The 20,530-nt window shown below is 40.5% G+C and overlaps 1 protein-coding gene across 1 annotated transcript in view; it reads right to left on the reverse strand.

The window, feature by feature from the left end:
- Positions 1-2,800: 2,800 nt before the first annotated feature.
- Positions 2,801-20,530, reverse strand: part of LOC143711348 (dysbindin) — a 39,742-nt gene continuing 22,012 nt past the window's right edge. Inside the window, exons 3-4 of the mRNA XM_077202762.1 lie at positions 9,511-9,654; positions 2,801-4,337 (exon numbers count right to left, since the gene is read on the reverse strand). Coding sequence (XP_077058877.1) covers positions 4,081-4,337; positions 9,511-9,654 — 401 coding nt within the window. The 3' untranslated portion in view covers positions 2,801-4,080. The remainder of the gene's footprint in view (positions 4,338-9,510; positions 9,655-20,530) is intronic.

Raw genomic sequence — 20,530 nt, forward strand, 5'->3', positions numbered from 1 at the left:
AGAGCAATCACATTAACAGACTGTTCAGGAACATGCTGTCACTCTTTACAAGTACTCCTGCTAGCCTGTCATTCTTACAGGTAAATGAGCAGTCTTAGATGACTTTAAAAATATTTGGAAATGTTTGGCATTCTCTTGCTTTTGTTAACTGAATTTCACACATTCAGGCAAATGTCTGAGCACTACTATAGAGTAGGATGTTGCACAAATATAATGCATTCATGGACTTCATATATTATGAGTCATAATGAAACATCCTTCTAGACACCACTGACTATATTTGTGTAGTGTCTGGACCAATCACATACACACACACACACACACACACACACACACACACACACACACACACACACACACACACACACACACACACACACACACACACACACACACACACACACACACACACACACACACACACACACAAACACACAAACACACACACACACACATTATTCATTTTATCTAATGAATAGTCCGGCAAACTCACTCTCCCAACAAAGATCAGTGTAACTACCCCCAAAACTAACATCCCACTGAAGCTAACACCACTGGAAGAACTCGGGGTCCTGTTACATAGATAAGGATTTTTACAACCTCAAAATGAAAATTCCTGAGAGATGTGACACTCACTTAATTCTCATGAGAAGGAGAAATAAACCCTGTTAATCCTGTATATTCTAAATATATATAACCACTTGAGAAATGTATAAACATGTATCTAATTTTCACATCTCATGATTTTCCTTCTGATGTTGTTTTGGCCTATATTTACTTGTAAACTCTAATGGGTTTGTGATGCATGGTTATTATACGAATCTTGAAGATTATTTTCTTAAACACCCAATGAAATTACAGATTCAAATGTGCTGCCTGAACACAAAGAGTCATAAAATCTCCCTCCAAAGAAACAACTTCTTATTGGCTCACACACCCCCAGAGGGTGTGACATCTTCACCCTTTTAAAAATCACTGATCAAGATCAGCTCCCTCTCTCTCTCTTGTCTCTCTTGACTCTCTGGACTCTCTCGTCTCTCTGGAAGCTCTTGGCTTTTTGACTCCCTTGAGTCTCTTAGTCCTGATGTGAAGATGATGCTGTATTAGAAGTTTTCTAAAGACCCCAAGCTTGTGCCAGGCTGCGGCCTTGTTTTTTCATTCACCAAAGATCCTCTGACTCCAACCGGTTCTCTCTAATCAAACAACATCAGCAAAGATCAACTGGAGCCTCAACAAATTGCATCAGGACATTTTAATTCAAATGGGCGAGACATGCACGTATCATACTTAGTCTCATTATTTGTGTCACAATGCGCTCCACGACGCCCTCTCCTGGCCTCACCAGATCTCTCTCTCTCCTGAATTCTAGGACTTCACTTCCCATCACTCCCGTCATTAATCATCTTTTTCCACCCCTGTCTCATCTCCATCATCACCGCCACCTGTTCCCACTCAGTCTCCTTTATCTGGACCTCGCTCCCCTTTGTTCCCTGCGAAGTCTTGTTTCTGCTACGGCGTGCAACTCTGAGCATTCTTCCAAATCTCTGTTTATTCCTAGTTCCTTGATCCTAGCCTGTTTCCCCATCTACTCTATGAACGTTTGCTGCCTGCCTACGACCCTTGCCTGGTAACCTCTCCGAGTTTGGACTGCCCCTGTATATTTCTCAGCTCTGTGCTTTCTCTGTCTCTGTCTGTTTGAGTTTATCATTAAAGTGATTGCACATGGATCCGAAAGCCTCTGACTCTTCATCACAATTTGATACATTTAGTAGGCTATTCTTACACCTTTTAGAGGACGTGTTAGAACTAAACTGATGGTTTGCTCAAGGCTGTTGATCTGCTGAATTTTTAAACAATGCTATAACTTTTTGCCTTCCTGTATTATTCTTCAACTCTCTTTCCCTTGGTAAACTGTATGCATGTATGTATGTGTATGTTAGAGTAGTTTAAATGTGTAGTCTTGTTAATAAAGTCTTGTTCATATCACACGTAAAGTTGTCCATGTCTCAAGCTCATATCTGGAAGTCAATAATCATATTGATCTTAACTACTTTCTACTACTTGTAGTACTTAGTAAACATTTCCCATGCCCCGCAAATGTACATTTATATGAATTAATTAATAACCAATATTGAGGGTTCACAGAATGAACTGAGTAATTGGTTGTAATGTTAATCTAGCTATATCAAGATAACCCAAATTAACTGACAAATATTCATAATCATTTATAACAAGTTATGATTGGTTATTAATATCTCATAGAGCTAATTCGCTACATTTGTTACTCATGATCGATAGAACATTTTTATCTAAAGGCTTCAGCGTGAAACATATAATTGTCTGGTAACAGTTTAGAAAGCTACTACATTTAGCCTTTAGTTTCATAACTGATAATAGTCAATATGTATTGTGGGACAAATGACTAGACCCTACATTAACATTTAAACCTTTACTGTAACCTTATTATTTATCAATTTTGAATAATCACTCTGTCTCCTCTCCACCAGTAAGCTGGTGTGTGGTGGGTGTTCTGTCGCAGTATGGCTGCCGTCGCATCATCCAAGTGGATGATGCACATTGGTGGTGGTTGAGGAGATTCCCCCTTCCATATGTAAAGCGCTTTGAGTAGCCAGAAAAGCTCTGTATAAATGTAATCAATTATTATTATTATACTATTGGCTGCGTTAAAGATATCACAGTGGGGTTAACCTCAGACCTGCATATTTTTCAATCAGTTTCTTCACTCATATTTGGAAATATGAGAAACAATGAAATAATAAATAATTAAATACCAATACTCTTTATCTGGCATTTGGCTTTATTTTTGATAGCAAAGCATAGTTGTTGTGGACATCAGAGAGGAAGACATATCCTCAGCACATAAAAAAAAATAAAAAAAAATAAAAAAATTACCTAGACACCCAACAGTTTTAGGCCTCACAAAAACTGTCAAGAATGGGTCATATTTCTCAACCAATCAAAAGAAATAAAAAATAATAATATTTTGCTTAAAGAAAATGAAGTCTATCAGTGCATGTTACATAATGGGTTGTGCATGACATGACTGTGAGTTCATAGTATCCAGGTTAAATTTTGGGTGGTTATGGGTCCATTCACCATCCTCTCGCCCCAACCTTATTGTTTACTGTCTTGAAAATATATATATATTTTTTGCATTGTGACATTATTTTCTTAACAATTAAGCACATTTCCTCTTAAATTCTCATAAAAAATTTATTATTATGTATTAAAACTGTATTTGAACACCATGTTAGTATTTGTTGCATTGCCTTTTAAGTTGGTTTACATTTAGAAAAATACAGTTATAAATTAATGAGAATCACCATTAAGATTAACACAAATTACAAAAAAAGAGGAAAGAAGGAGAAAAAGTAGAGCATGATCTTGGTGCTAACAATGTCAAGATCATGGTCTGATTCCCAGGTAATGCATGAACTGATAAAATGCATATCTTCAATGCAATACACACTTTGGATAAAAGTGTCTACTAAATGCATAAATGTAAAATAATGCCAAGATACAAAAAAACGTATACGGATAGTTCTACCAAAATAACAATTATGAAATGATTCCTTGTGAAAAAATTGAAAAGTTGAACATACCTTTTAATGGTATAAATAAGAGGTTTTGTTTTCTTTGGATTTTTTAGGTGAAATGTTTGTGTGAGACTCACCTCAGAAGTTTTAATCTCTTATTTTTGGCTGTGGGCACCCCTGTTTGCATTTAGTGTCGCTACAGATCAGCATCAATCTTTGTAAAAAAGAATAGCAAAATATTTGTGGTGTGTATGTAGTGTCAATAAACCTGCAGATATTTTTCCTTTATATTTAAGATACAGTTAAATGATAAGACGCAAATGACAATATAAAAATGCAGGTCTGTCGAAGTGTGACACTCCCTGTGTGGCGTAATAGGGGCCTTGTGTGTTATATTTCGCAATGTTCTTGAAGGTCTTTCGTAGATTGATTTATGGCTAAAACCACTCAACCCAAACTTAAAACACTCTCAAACTAGACATGTAACTTTTCCCAAACTGTCAGTAATAAATGGCAAGGCAGGTTATAATGAGAGCTCAGACGGCAGGGCCTCTTTGCCTGTGGGCACCTCTGTTTGCAACAGGCTATCTTCATGCACTTCTTCATCATCTGATTGGAAGACAGAAGTGTTTGATCCGTCCTCATTGGAGGCTTGACTGTCACAGGTGGAGTTTGAAGAAGTTGACAACATAGCTGTTTTGATCTCACAAGGATCAGAAATTCTCAAGGACACGTCATTTCTCTGCAATCCTTCCTCTTTTATGTCAGTGTGACCAAAAGCTGGAGAAGAAATGTATAATTTGTTAACTATGGAATTTTATGGAATTTACAAGATTTTTGCTCAGATCTGAGCCACATGGCTTCAACATACAATGAGTGACTGTTTCTTTTGACACTTCCTTGTTATTAGGTTATCAATAAAGGGTTTTTACTTGAAAGCATTCCTTTTTGGTGCTGTAAGCGATCTCTATTTAACAGCACATAGAAAATGTTCTTAACACCTGACAGAAATCACTGAAATAGGTGTTCTGAGAAATGACACCTGTCTGAAAGCCTTAAGCCCTGTTCACACTGACAGTGTTTACATTGCAGGGATGGTTTTTGTTACTCAAACCCTATGTAATTGCATTGGTCAATGAAATTGTCTGTGGGACAGGGTTCACACTTAACTGGTTTGACAAAAACAAATCATGTTTGCTGGTGGGTGTTTCAACTCGACTGCAGTATGCAGCTGTATGAGGCAAATCATTGTCTATACTTCAGTGCTCACTACATTGCATCACTGTTTTTTGTTTATAGTTGATGTTATTTCATTGTTGGTCTCTATCACTCATTTTGCCAGAAATCGTCAAGATCATTTTTATGTCCCCCAGATTTATATGACACACAGTTTTTGCCCATTGCTTACACACTAAAACCGAATGCTTAGACCAAAGCCTCAATACCTAAACTTCTTGTAGTATACCTTAAACGCAGTATAACCATAGCTTAAACACATTGTCAACTTCACACTTTGTTTGCAATTCTGTAACACACTTATTGCAAAACACTACACACGTTTTCTTACATTAGACACTTTGTTCAAAAATGAAATCACATGTTATCATTGTGAAAACACTCTGTTCAAAATGCAAAACTCATCTGGCAATTGTAGGCACTTACATACAGACCTGAAAACACTTGCAAAGAAAACAGAACACCAATCGGTCTGAGCCTTAGCACTACAAATAGGCCTCAGGTAAGCCATTTTCAGAAATGGTCGGACGTGGAAGAGGACGAGGACAAAGACGAGGACCAGCACGGAGACGTGTATCAGATGACATCAGGGCTACTCTGGTGGACCATGTGATAAATCGAGGCCTGTCCATGAGGGAGGCTGGGCAAAGAGTCCACCCTAACCTCAGTCGCTACACAGGGATACCATTGTGATGTTACAGTACTGTGTACAGTTTGAAAGTACAGTATGTGAAAAAGAACCTAACCAATGACATCTTGTGGTGGGATTTTCAACAGAATGGTTGGACGACCTCCTCAAGGTGGAACGGAACGGTTTTTCACTCACCAACAAAAGAGCTTGCCATCATTGAAATGGTGCGAGAAAATAATGCAATCCGACTTTGTGAGTTGCAACAACGCATAATTGCAAATAGAAATGTGTTCAACAATATCAACAGGGTCAGCATTTCTACACTAAGTCACATCCTACAGAAACATAACTTCAGTATGAAGCAGCTGTATAGGGTTCCATTTGAGAGGAACAGTGTCAGGGTCAAGGATCAGCGCTGCGATGATTATGTGCAGGTATGTGTCTATGTATAGTACTTTATGTACTACATATTTTGATGTGGGAATGAGGGTTTATGCTGCCAACTACCCTGCCGGTTGTAGTTTTACTCTATACTGACCCAACCCAGCCCCTACTTGTGTGAAAATATGGACATTGAAGTTACTGTATGTGTTTTCAATAACACTATTCAATATTTTCTGTTACAGACAGTTCTGGATTTTGATGCCGCCGAACTGCCACATGAGTTATCCCTTTCATCGGGGCTGTAAGGGGGCAGGTATAAAAGTGTTAAATGGTTATGGTTGTTGAACCAATCAGCCAGGACATCGCCTGTGATGTTGACGAGGTCTTGTGGCCATATCCGAACAGAAGGCGGGATCCATAAGCCACCGAACCCAGCCCCGCCCCCTGCCACACACACACAAACACAAACACAAACACAAACACACACATACACACAAAACAAGTGTATGTTTTTTCCCCCCCAATACCAATTTATCCAGTAATTGTTTTTTCTTTTTCTTTTACTTTTGCTTTGTTGCTAAATTTGATGATTTGTGAGTCTATTTTTTTTATTTCAGTAAGAATGTTTTTTTTTTGAAACTCTTGTTTGATTAGGCTACTGCAGAAATTATACTTTTGAGTTTTACAAAAGACTTAGTCTGAGAAAATGGCAATATAGAAACACAAGGACTGCGGTGTTTTATATAAAGCTCATCAGTGTGATATGGTGATATGAAAGAGTAATTCAAATGGTGATTGTGTGTATGGTTTTGTTGAAAGAATTTCATTTTTAGAAAGGAGTGTTAAGTTTTGATTATAGTGTTTCATTTTAACACTATACACTATACACTAGACATAATGAGCCAAATTCTCCAAAAAGTGTGTAAGCAATAGGCAAAAACCTGTAAACATGAAAAAGGGTCCTATGTTCCCAGGGCCCTGTGTCCTCTAGTTTCTTTTTTATGGTAAATAAGGAATACAAATTTAAAGGCTCCTATTTTCTATATGCAGGGCTTGACATCTACACACGCCAACCTACCAAATGTGGGTGGGTTTCAGCAGTGGTGTGTAACGCAGTCATTCCTTTTATATATATATATATATATATATATATATATAGGAATGACTGCAAATTTGGCAGATATATATACATTATTCAGTTGTAGTCTTTTAAAAAGGCATCAGAAATATCGATTTTTCGATACATATCGATACTGAAATATCTGAAACACTTCCAATACTCATTTCCCTTAGAACAGATAATTGCGCTTTCTTGCTTTCTTATCTTTCCGACAGCAAGTTGACACACAAACCCGCCTCCCCTTACACACTTGTTTAATTTGCTCCGGATGAATATGGTTGGTGTAACAGGGCTTGAATTTCAGCATGGGATTGCGCATATTGTGCATAATTGTATTCATTACCGCATATTTTGTGCTCACACCCAAAATAATGTCAAAATCCAGGTCTTGGCGAGTATTCACGTAAACAGTTATTGTAAACAGTTAAGAAAGAAAATGCACGTGAAACAGTATAATGGGTCTATGTGTCAGGTCTTAAGGTGACATCAGCCTAATATACCTACTTTGTTACCAAATTATGAGAAAATATAAAAAATATATATATATATGCCAGTTTTTCCCCATTGTATCTGTGTCAAAATTGTGGCCAGCGTAAAGTCTAAATGGCTAGTAACTTTGGAAAATCACTAGCCACAGTGGCTGGTGAATACGGGTGTAACGATACACAAAACTGACGTTTCGTTTCTTCCCACGGTTTTGACGTCTCGGTTCGGTTCGATTCGGTGCGGTGAAGAAAGCTAAAATTGCTTCTTCTTTTTTTTTTAACAGTGGTTTAATGAAAAAATTGTGTCTTTGTCTTTAAATGAGTTCAATTACAATTAAACATTTCGTAAGGATTTAAAAAAAAGATCTGCTAATGCTGTAAACTATCGGGAGCCCGCACATTATTATAACATTACAGGTTAACAACAGAGCCTAGACTTTTAGCCTAAATTCAGATGCTATTTATTTTTTAGATATAATAATCAACACCCAACACATTGTATGAAAACATGTAAACTAAACATAAGGCAGTTTTTGCATTAACTTATGTTTTTACTCTAATTTTACTCTAAAAATATAAGAATTTACACAGTTGCTGTCATTTTCATGAAAGATATTTTAAACATACATTAATCAAGATATCATTCACAGGTTAAGTAAAATATAGCTTAATATATAGGCTAATATAGGTTTATTTAGGACAAGAGTTCATTTCTTTAGGAACTGGGTGACTTGCCTGCTGAGGTAAATATCATGCTATGTGACAAAGCTGCTGAAACAATGATTGAGTGATTACACGAGTTATGATGCCTTTCAGTAAGTATACTGTATCTTTCAACATACCTTCAGGTGTCCATTCATGTTTATTCTGTAAATGAGGAAGAGATGATCGCGTTTACTCGCGCTCCGCACTGCCGCTTGTAATGAGGAGCTAGTACAGAAATCTGTAACGCCATATCAAAGAGCGCCAAAACGGCATTTATTGTTTGAATTTCGTGATCAAATAGACAGAATTTGAAAGATTACACATTGCTTATTATCGAAATTAACAAAACACGGAGCTTGCTATTATATGGTGTTAATGGTTAGGCAACAAAATTGAATTCGTTGTGTAGCTACACATAAGATTGAATGAGCAAGGGCTGGGCCAGGGTGGCAGGTGGTGGGGCATGTTCGGTACGCCATGAGAGTATCGCGATACATATCGTGGGTTCTGAATCGCGGTTTTTCGGTTCGGTTTGAATATCTTTACACCCCTGCTGGTGAGCAACATAACTGGGGAACAGGACCTAGGAACATATTATGTTCATTATGAGTCATATACATCTGGGGAACGTAAGACCCTGTGAACATAGATATGCTTCCAAAACCGTCAACTCTCATTGAAAATGAGGTTGCTTTGTTGCTGCATGCTACTCTGAGTATATCAAAAGTTGCTATATTTGTTGTGTCACAACCTGGGTGCAAATTCTAACACACACTCACAGCATTTCCTAACTATTTTAACTTTTGAGGATTTGGTTGCTAATTCAGATGAATTTGTACATTTTCATACAATCTGCTTATGGATTACAAGCTGTGTAGGTGTGGACCTTTATGCTTATTTTCTAACAATTGTATGTTTCCATGTGAATTACATCACCATCTCCTTAAATTGTCAAGTTTTCCCATGAGACCAGGTTGTCAATTATATTAGTCCACAATGCCACTCCATATATTACATTGGGAAAAAATATTATCTTTTTGGTAGTAACTATCACTTCAAGCACTATTTAGTTTTCAGTAGATTTAAAAAAAGATACTTTACAGGGAACTTTGCACCTGGTTAGGAAACAATTACACTGCCGGCAATTTGTTGCAACAAAGCAACCAGAAGATGTCCATTTCAGGTGTCATTAGCAACAGAGACTGATGGCAATGCAGTGAAGTAGAGTTCTACTTTATGCAAATACCAAATGGGAATGCACACGTCACTTGATACCTGATACAGTTGGATATTCATATCCAATAGTCAAGCAGGAATACCACCTAGCAATACAGAAACTTGTCGACCCACAATCAGTGTGAATGGCCATTTAGACTGGTGTGGAGTTTATACCTGGAAGAGGAGATGTCAGTGCTCCTTCCTCTCCGCTGGCACTGAAGAAGACATCCAAGGTCTCCTGATCAGAGCTGTCCATCGTGTCCATCAGTTCTAGCATATCGACGTTCACCTCCATTGATGAGATGCTTCCTAAGGGAGCTGCAATAGGAGGGTCAGACACAACATGTGAGATGAAAAGAAAATTATTAGATGTGAATATGGCATATATGGCTACTTATAATCATCTTCAAAGTAGGTTTCATCTATATCATCACATGTCTTGAATTAAAGATTGTGGTCTTTCAAACTGTAAATTTTTTTCAATTGCTAACAAGCATTATTCAATACTCAAACCAATAAGTCTGCATTACCAACATTAATTTTGGCCAAATGGTTAATCTAACCTCCAAAACTCACTCAGACCAACTAAACACTTCATACATGTCTCAAAATAAGCTTGTTCCGCCAATCGCTGGCAACAAATTCTTATTCAGAAAACATGCATGTCAATCATAACACACTGACCTAAAAAACACTAGCAACAGGGAGCATTACATAAATTCTAAACTTTTATTTTTAAAGTTTGAATGAATTTTCACATAAACAGTATTTCATTATAGAATAACAAATTTGTAATTTATTGAATGTACTAGAGCATATGTATGTAACAAGAATGAATCGGAAATAATTTGTTTTCTTTGAATATAGTACTTTATTTATGAACTAGTGGTGAACACCTATAGGTGAAAAAAGAAAAGAAAAAAACAAATCCTGAAATTCCAGGGCAAAAATAAATAAATACAATATCAGCACATCAACGACACGTGTAGTCTAATCACTCATTGTAAAGTCCTGTGAAGGGTCTAGTCCTCTCTCTCTCTTGCATTAGGCCACAAGTTGTCATCAACATCACATCTGATGTCTTCTGCTGCAATGCATCTTGGAAAGTATTTTCTGGAATGTCTAATCCAACCCTGTCAGTCTTCAGGAGAAACGTCTCCACACCCCGCATTCATTGCCTCCAGTAAAATCATCTGGGGCCTCATTTATAACCATTGCGTACGCACAAAACAGGCCTTGAAAGAGGCGTACGCCACTTCCAACGCACAAGTTGTGATTTATAAAAAAAAAAAACTTGACGGGAAATTGTGCGCACCTGCACGCAAACTCTGACCCATGCATACAAACATTTTGGAGATGGAGCAGTTTGGCGACACCGATGGTGAGCTGGAGTTAAATGTCTTTTTGGTCACTTTTAGACAGAAAATCTAAAGAAAATTATACATATACAGAAAGATAATACAAATATAATTTCATAAACCATGCCCATCACATGAAGCAAACATCCATCCCTTCTTAAATGTCCGCGCCAGCGAGCCCGTTTGGCTGTTTAGTGAAACTGACGCATAGCATAACGCATCTAAAACCGTAAATCTTTATTATAAGTCCTAATCATAAATACAGTTCATGTTCACAATAACAGTTTAAATAAAACAATGATTTAAACTTTGTTTTACTTCTGTTGTAAAGATTTAGATTAAATGTCATTCTGATTAATGTAGTTAAACACTTAAATTACATGAAATCATTACTGAGAAGTTACAACATTTTTTATATTCAATAAATAGAAATATTTATTGTGGATGCAATGCTTTCGAACACTTTTCCTCTTGCATGCTGTGTTTTAATGTTTTAACTAAAGAGATAATTGCTTATCATGATAATAGCAGATTGTCTGAGAAAATGGTGTCATGCAAATAATGCACAACAAGGTCTATCTGTTTCCATTAAAAACATAAATCAATTAAAAATACTCTTTGTATTTTCCAGTGGAAAAGATTAAGAAAAACTTTCTCCGAAATGTATTCTATACTATTTGATTTATTTATTCAAAAACAAGGCAAGGATAGGCTACTAGTTTTTATTAATGTAACTAATGTGTCAGCACAGCCGCATTTCATATTTTCCTAATGTCTTGTACCCTTAAACGTTATCACGTGGATGAATAATCATATGCAAATGATATGCAGATGAGGATATGCATAGTAAAACTAGGCGTTGTAAGCTCCATATATGGTTGTTTCGGGGAGGAGACGCATGTGCGCACAATCTTCCGCTAACTGGGATTTATAAAGTGAATTCTGCGCAGGTTCTGGCGTACGCATGGTTTTATAAGTCTGAATATTTTTTTGAGTACGCCATTTTTAGCTTTCTGGCCCACGTACACTTTTAGTAAGGATCCTACGCACAGTTTTATAAATGAGGCCCCGGGTCATGTTGATGGTGGTCATAAACCTTCCACCTCCATGCAGATAAAAACTCCTTTGTGGGGTTTAAGAAGGGGGAGTATGGAAACAGGAATAATACGGACATCCTGGGATGTGCTGCGAACCAGTCAGTGACTGAAGCAGAGTGGTGGAATGCCACATTATCCCACACAAGAACGAAGGTAGGGCAGTTTGATGCCCCTTGCCTTCTCTCTTCTGCTGGCACAAGTTGATTATGCAAGTCATACAGAAAAGAAATAAGCCTCTCTGTATTTGTAAGGGCCAATGAGTGGTTTGTGTAACAGCAAACCATCATTGGACAGTGCTGCACACTTTGTGATGTTAGCTCCTCTCTGGCCTGGGACATCCACGCTTGCTCTCTGTCCAATCACATTTCTTCCCCTGCGTCTTGTTTTTGCCAAGTTGAATACAGCTTCATCCACAGAGATAAAAGTATGTGGAGTTTGGCTGGCTTCCATCTCCATTACCCTCTAAATTACAGACAGTTTTACAGTAATTTACATTATGCAAAACTGCATGTGTATGTACCCTGTTTGGTTACTGAACAGACATCTTACCTGGATATACTGATACCGGAGTTCTTTCACTCGTTCAAAGCTTCTCTCAAAGGGTATAGTGTTCAATTGCTTCATCGTTATGTTATGTTTCACTAGGCTCTGGCAATTGTCATTGTGCTGACCTTTGTCATTGTTCACATTTCCAAAAGTGATATTGTCTGCCAGCACTCTATCCTGAATTTCCCACAGTTTTATTGCACTGTTGGCAATTATCATGCCAACATTGGCAAATTTCTGCACATCTGAAAAGTTTCTGCCTCTCCCACCTTTCTGAGGCAACCTTTGGATCCTAAAACACAACAATTATTGTAATAGGTTTCAAAATTTAGACATATTGTATTGTACTGTAATATGTATCATCTCACCTGTTGTTTTGCCGGAACATTCGTACTATTGATCCAACTGTTGAGCGGTGAAGATTTGGTTGCACCCTAAGACCGGCCTCTCTCAAAGTGAGACCATGGTTCACAACATGGTCAATAATTGTGGCCCTTATTTCATCAGATATCACCAGATCACCATCAGATATCATTTGTCCTTTACGCACTCTCCCTCGTACCACTCCTCTTTCCCCACCAACCTGTCTTCTGTGATCCATATTTCCAAACAAAATCAGTTCCAAACTATCCCCTTTTACTAAAACAAGGTAATGAGACTAAATCAGGACTCTAGGGTTGGCTTTGAGCTGAAATCGCAATTAGCTTGGAATGACTATTGTTTCATTTTCTGCTAAGATTTTCTGTATTTCTAAATAATTACTGCAGAAATGCTTGAAATTTGCCATTCTGATTTGAATGTGCTTTTATCAGTTTTGAAAGCAGTGTGTTGGCATATGAAAAATATCCTGCAAATATATAGTTCTCTTACGAGAGGTTCTCCTTATACTGCGTAATATCTTACGATATGGGGAAACCTCTTTTCCACGAGATATTGAAGCCAAAAATTATCCTTAATTTTGAATCAATGTAAAACACGTTGCAGCAGGATGCAGACATAGGCAAGACGGCTCGCGTGCCTATTGGCTGACCTGCAGCAACAGCAGCAGCCTATCGAGAGAGGCCCTGCGTGACACCACATCCAATGGGGGTTGTTTCAATGGGGGTTGTTCGCTTCGGCTGTTACAACAGGCTGATACAAACTGATTTTCATCTCTTCAGCGAAGCTCACGCATCGCTGGATCCAGAGTGAGAAGCCACGCCGTTGAGAATAAGCCTTCTGCGGGACGAACCTTCGAATCTGAAGCCGCGGGCCTTCACCTTGCCGCCTTCAGTCGCCGTACCTGCTATGCATTCTGGTATCCCGGCCATGGCCGATGGTGTTATGAGTGAAAAAAAAATTGCACCGAAAATTTTTCGCTCGTTCAGTTCCAGAAAATGCGACTGTTCCAGTGTATTCTGCAGTAAACAAGACGGTACCACGGCCCGCTTGCCTGCACACAAAGGCCGTTTTACAGCGACCCAGATAAATCACATGAAGAATGTAATTTCTGGTATCCAGGCCATGGCCGATGGTGTTATGAGTGTAAAAAACAAAAAAATGCACAGAATTTTTTTCGCTCGTTCAGTTCCAGAAAATGCGACTGTTCCAGTGTATTCTGCAGTAAACAAGCCGGTACCACGGCCCGCTTGCCTGCACACAAAAGCCGTTATACGGCGACCCAGATAAATCACATGAAGAATGTAATTTCTGGTATCCCGGCCATGGCCGATGGTGTTATGAGTGTAAAAAAAAAAAAATGCACCGAATTTTTTTCGCTCGTTCAGTTCCTGAAAATGCGACTGTTCCAGTGTATTCAGCAGTAAACAAGCCGGTACCACGGCCCGCTTGCCTGCACACAAAAGCCGTTTTCACGGCGACCCAGATAAATCACATGAAGTGTATTTTCTGTATTCCGGCCACGGCCGATGGTGTCAATTGTGCATTACATAGTGAATGTGCCCACAACTCAGTGCCCACAAACGCTAGATGTCCCACGGTTTCTGTAAAAATGAAACCAACACACATTCAGTCAGCTCAGGCTGACGGTGTTTTTCTGTGCAGTAAACGTGCCCGCTGTCCTGCGCCCACGTTCTCTCACAGACACGTTGAACCCCACGGGGTTTTGTCCCGCTCGCTCTCTCTACGCAAACTGCCATAGAGACATCGAACGCATCCAGCGACTCAGGTCGATTGTGCATTACATGTAGTGTATGTGCCCACATCTCGGTGCCCACAAACACTACATAATGCATGTCCCGCTTTTTCTGTGAAAGCGAAACCAACACACACATTCAGTCAGCTCAGGCCGACGGTGTTTTCAGTGCAGTAAATGTGCCCGCTGTCCCGCGCCCACATTATCTCACAGACATGTTAAAACCCACGGTTTTCACCCCGCTCATTTCCTCTTTGCAAACTGCCATAGAGAAATCGAGCGCGGCCAGACCGCCCACTGTGATCAGCGCGCTCCCCGCCTCAGATGCTGCAAGCACAGTGTTCAAGTGTTCAGTGTTCATTCACAGGGTGTCAGAATGGGTGCTGAACACTATAAAAAGAGGCTATTCGCTGCAGTTCACTTGACGTCCCCGTCGTTACACGGCGCGAGTCGAAGCTACAGTAAAGAACGAGGTAGCTCATCTACTTCGAGCCGAAATAGCGAAACTACTGAGCAAAGGGGCCATTGAACCTTTATCTCAGGCTCAGAGCGAAGGGGGTGTATACAGCAGATTTTTTCTGGTACCGAAAAAAGACGGGGGTCTCAGACCCATTCTAGATCTGCGGCAACTGAACAGAGTGCTTGTGAAACGCTAGTTCAGAATGCTTACATCCAGGAAAATCCTTGCACAAGTTTGCCAGGAGGACTGGTTTATGTCCTGCCGTTCGGCCTGTCCTTGGCACCCCGTACATTTACGATGTGCATGGACGTGGCTCTCGCACCTCTGAGACATCGGGGCATGCAAGTTTTGAACTATTTGGACTATTGGCTGATTCTAGCTCGATTATAGAACACAGGACCATATTACTCGAGCATCTCGAGAACCTGGGTCTAACAGTCAATTGGATGAAAAGTTTGCTGTCTCCCAGTCAGAAAATTTATTTTCTGGGCACAGTACTGGACTCGCTGTCTATGACAGCTCGCCTGTCGCCGGAGCGCGGACTGAACGTTCAGCGCGCCGCGAAATCCTTCCGCTGCGGCACTATAGTCCCGGCTTGGTCTGATTCGCATGCGCTCACTGCAGTCATGGCTAAAAGCGTGATTTCCACCTCGGGCATGGGCCTCCGGTCTGTTTCGCCTCAAGCTCGATCTGAAATGTGTCTCAGCTCTGGAACCTTGGAAGGCAATCGACTGGTATCAGTCAGGCGTGAGTCTGGGGACTTCCGCGAGTGTGAAGGTGGTGTCCATGGACCCCTCCAAATCGGGATGGGGAGCGCTGCTCGTGGGCAGACCATTCTTTGGCCAATGGTCAGAACGGGAAAAGCTTCTACACATAAACTGTCTGAAAATGATGGCAGTCGACAACGCGTTGAGGCGTTTTTGTCCCCGAATAAAAGATCACCACGTCCTGGTCCGATCGGACAACATGTCAGTAGTGGCCTATATAAATCACCAGGGTGGCGTCAGGTCCCGAAACCTTTACAGGCTGACGGAACGCCTCCTGGTCTGGGCTCAGCACAACCTGCTTTCGTTGAAAGCAGCACATGTGCCTGCTCACCTGAATCTGGGACCAGACAGACTGTCCAGAAACAATGTTCCAGCAGGAGAATGGTCGCTGCACCCGCTGATGATCAGACGGCCGTGGGAGACATTCGGCAGAGCGCAGGTGGACCTGTTCGCGTCCCAGGAAGACGCTCACTGTCCGAAGTTTTTCTCCAAAAGCAGGGATGCGCTGGCCCACGTCTGGGCCTGCTGCCCTCTTTATGCTTTTCCCCCCGTCTCGCTCCTGCCTCAGGTGTTGGAACGAATCAGGGAAAACGGATGCTCAGTGCTGCTTGTGGCTCCACTCTGGACAAACCAGGCCTGGTTCTCAGTCTTGATGCAGCTGACCAGCACTGCCCCGTGGCCAATACCGATGAGGAAAGACCTCCTCTCTCAGGCCAAGGGCTCGATCTGGCATCCTCGCCCGGAGCTATGGTCCCTGCATGCATGGGCCATCAACGGGTACCCGCTAACCTCACGGAGGGAGTGTTAAACACGATCACACAGGCTAGAGCCCCGTCTACTAGACGGCTCTATTCCTCAAAATGGTCTGTGTTCTCTGGCTGGTGTCAAGCTCAGGGCTTTTCACCCCTAGACTGCGGGGTTACGGAAGTGCTTTCCTTCCTTCAAGAGCTACTGGTTAAGGGCAGAACCCCATCCATGCTCAAAGTTTATGTGGCGGCCATAGCAGCGTTTACTAAACCGGCGTCTGGCCAGTCACTGAGGAGAAACGATCTGGTCGTACGATTCCTCAAAGGAGCTAGGAGGCTGAACCTTCCCAGACCTCCTTCAGTCCCCGTGTGGGACCTTTCTACGGTTTTGGAAGCCATGAAAGGTGCCCCAGTCGAGCCAATCCATTTGCAGACATGAAACATTTGTCTTTCAAAACAGTGTTTCTCGTGGCTCTCGCTTCGGTGAAGCGCATTGGGGATTTACAAGCGCTCTCAGTGAGCGCGACATGTATGGAATTCGGGCCTAATGACTCGAAAGTCATACTCAAACCAAGGCACGGGTACGTGCCCAAATCCCTCAACACACTGTTCAGGGCCCAGGTGATTTCCCTGTCCGCCCTTCCGGTTCTTGATGAAAAGAAGGATACGAGTCTCCTATGCCCTGTCAGGGCGCTGAGAACTTATGTGTCCCGCTCGTCTGCTTTCAGATAGACTGAGCATCTCTCTGTTTTGTTTGGCAGGCGTTCTAAGGGACCAGCCACATCAAAACAGAGCCTATCCAGATGGTTAGTCGAGGCCATAGCGCTGGCTTACACTTCTAAGGGCCTGCAGTGTCCTTTGGGTGTCCCGCCTTACAGGCTAAGCTTCTTTCGGTCTAGTAATCAGCTCTGTCTGCCCCGTTGCTCCAGCTCATAAGGCTGAATTTTGCTTGTGCTTCGCTCACTGATCGATAGAACAGCTCCATGGGTATTGAAAGACCCGTACTGCTACCCAGTTTAGGCTGAACGCTTTTCACCCTGACTGCGTGGTGCACTGTTAATATGGTTAGCTCCCGTGGGATGCTCCCATGTCGCTGAATGTGTGAAGAGTTTTGAAAATGTGGTTTCAGTATTGAACAATGCTTGTTGGCAATTGAAAAAAACTGTAAGTGGATTTTGCTATAATGTGTGATATTGATCTATTAATATTGTTTATGTGTGTACCTGGTATTCCCTACTTTATGGGGACCAAATGTCCCCACAAGGATAGTAATACCAATATTTTTTGACCACCTGGGAAAACATTTTTGGTCCCGGTGAGGAAACATAGTATAAATCGTATACAGTTTTTTTGTAAATTTAACACTGTATAAAGTGTTATGTGATGGATAGGTTTAGTGTAGATAGAATTTACAGTTTGTACAGTATAAAATCATTATGTCTAAGGAAAATCCCCTTTAAACATGGAAACCAGTGTGTGTGAGTGTGTGTGTGCGCGCGTGTGAGAGAGAGAGAGAGAGAGAGAGAGAGAGAGAGAGAGAGAGAGAGAGAGAGAGAGAGAGAGAGAGAGAGAGAGAGAGAAAGAGATTTAGAGAGATGATAATGACAGTTCTTACTGTTTGAACTTATAAAAAAAAACAGTTGGTCTATATGACTCCATATCTACTTTCAGATCTTGGTGTAATAATCTTAAAATTTATGACATTTGTTGATCTTCAAGCTGTCATTCTGGCAGAGATATTGTATTTCCTTAAATACGTTTGACAAAAAAAAAGTGTAAAGTGTAATTTTCCTAAATTTATCAATTTTAAATTAACCTTTTAGAGGCCCCAAATTATATATATATATATATATATTAGGGGTGGAGCCGAACCCGAATACGGTATTCGGAAAGGCACAAATAACGTGTTTTTTACGAATACTTATTTCGAACAAATACTTTAGAAAATATTTGTATTCGGGAACAAGAAAAACTTTATATCAAAAAGCTGCGTTTCCTCACGAGACCGCAGTGCGCGAGTGAGTGAGTGACGTTCAGGAAGAGGTGACTGACACAGGCTGCTCCACACAGCAACAGAGAGGGCTCGGCTGAGCGAAAAAACTCTTAACTGCATTACTATTTTTGTTGAATAGATTTTTGTACCTTAACTGGGTTCCGGAGTAGAGGTCTGCGCGGGACACAATTTTCAGACCCGCTCCCGCCCGCTTCCGCAGTGTTCAGTCCCGCTCCCGCCCGCTCCCGCAAAGATTTGTCATTTTTAGTACCGCTCCCGCCCGCATCTGTGATATAATGTCCCGCTCCCGCCCGCACTTTCTGTCTGACGAAAGGTCTTGGGGGAAAAAATGCGTGCACACAAAATTCCTTACCAATACTTGGTAACATATTTATTGGTCCCATATTACGAACAGCATAATATTCACAACAGTACTTTATCTGAAGCACTAGAGGCGCTCTGTTCCTCGTCCATGCTGTCTATTTTGAACTTGAACTAGCTTTCGAATTCGAACTCGGAGCAGCGGGAAAGGAATTGTCTCTAAACAAGTGTGCGTGAGATTAGGCCCCGCCCTACCCGACAACATTCACAAGTTTAGGCTGCTTAAAATGTTTTTATTGCTGCCAATCAGAATCTCCCTCACAACTACAAATTATGTACGCTACTTTAATCATTTATATATTTTACTTTATACTCATATTTAATTTGCGGGAGTGCAGCGTATCATCCCTCCCGTCCGCACCCGCAAGTGCACCTCATCATCCCGCCCGCTCCCGCAATGACCTTTAAAAATTTGTCCCGCGCCGCACTGTTTTGCGTCGGGACCCGCGGGAGTGCTGACCTCTATTCCGGAGGCAGTTTATAACTTTCGGGAAGTGGAGTTTGATCGGGAGATTATTTCATTACGCTGCATTATTGACGTCTGCAGCCGGGTGCTCTCATGTTCGCTCTGTTTACGTAGTTAGCTCCGTAATTATTTGTTTTTATTACATGGCTTGGTTGAATTCTAATGTAGAATGCGGTCTGTTATTTCCATGGTTATTTCTTAATAACAGACCGCTGCTAAGTATAACACACCGTTGCCACGAAAAACAGAGCGTTGCCATGGATTCTAAACGTAGAGACGGAACGGACTATTTTTTTTAGCGGAAGCAATACAATAGTTTTATCAATAAACTCCTTTTTAAATCAATATTTTGAGTCAAATTATTGATTTATTTGGTAGATAGCCATGTAGTAAAAGGGATAATGTATAGCGAGGTGGTTGTTATAGCGAATACAAACCCTTCAGGCTGATTCAAGACCCCTCCGCTTCGCGTCAGGCTCATAATCAACCGCCTCGCTATACATTATCCCTTACTTATTCTGTCTGTTCAGCGTCCTCAAGCAAGGACGGGTGGTGGTTGGATTCATAATGTTCACAATGGTATTTTATTAGTTGTTGGTTTAACCTTGGATGAGGTAATGGCTGTTATGTTATTTTCTTTTCAATGACGTTCCTTGGTAGGCTACATGTTCATTGCTGGATTTATATAATTAAAGAATACTTACACTATAACGTAAATTAGAAGTGTAACGCAAAAAAACTAGAATTTTACGCCTATTTTGGATTTTACTCGAATACAAATACTTTTTCCCCCTCGACAAATACAAATATAGATACAAATACCGGCTGCTTTGCACACCCCTAATATATATATATATATATATATATATATATATATATATATATATATATATATATATATATATATATACATATATAGGGGGAGAGCGGGGTATGTTGTCACACTTTTCACACTGTCTAACATTTACTGAGCACCATACATCACAATGGTATAAATGTCATACCAAATGAAAGAAGGAAGTCTTGGGCACATATGTTGTGGTCATAACATCTTCATATCTTATCTCATTATAGAGTTGTAGACTGTAGAATAGAGAGTGTGCACTTGAGACAATTTGCCCCATCTGAGGTTAAGTTGTCACACTAGATTATCTAAAAATAAGAACACAACTACTTAATTGGGAATATTGATTTTTTTTATTTTATTTTTTATTTATGATTTTAATTTATTTCGAAACAAAACTGG

Source organism: Siphateles boraxobius, unplaced genomic scaffold, assembly GCF_051911475.1.
Source record: "Siphateles boraxobius isolate OS27281-9 unplaced genomic scaffold, OSU_SipBor_1 5, whole genome shotgun sequence".
NCBI classification, from domain to species: Eukaryota; Metazoa; Chordata; class Actinopteri; order Cypriniformes; family Leuciscidae; genus Siphateles; species Siphateles boraxobius.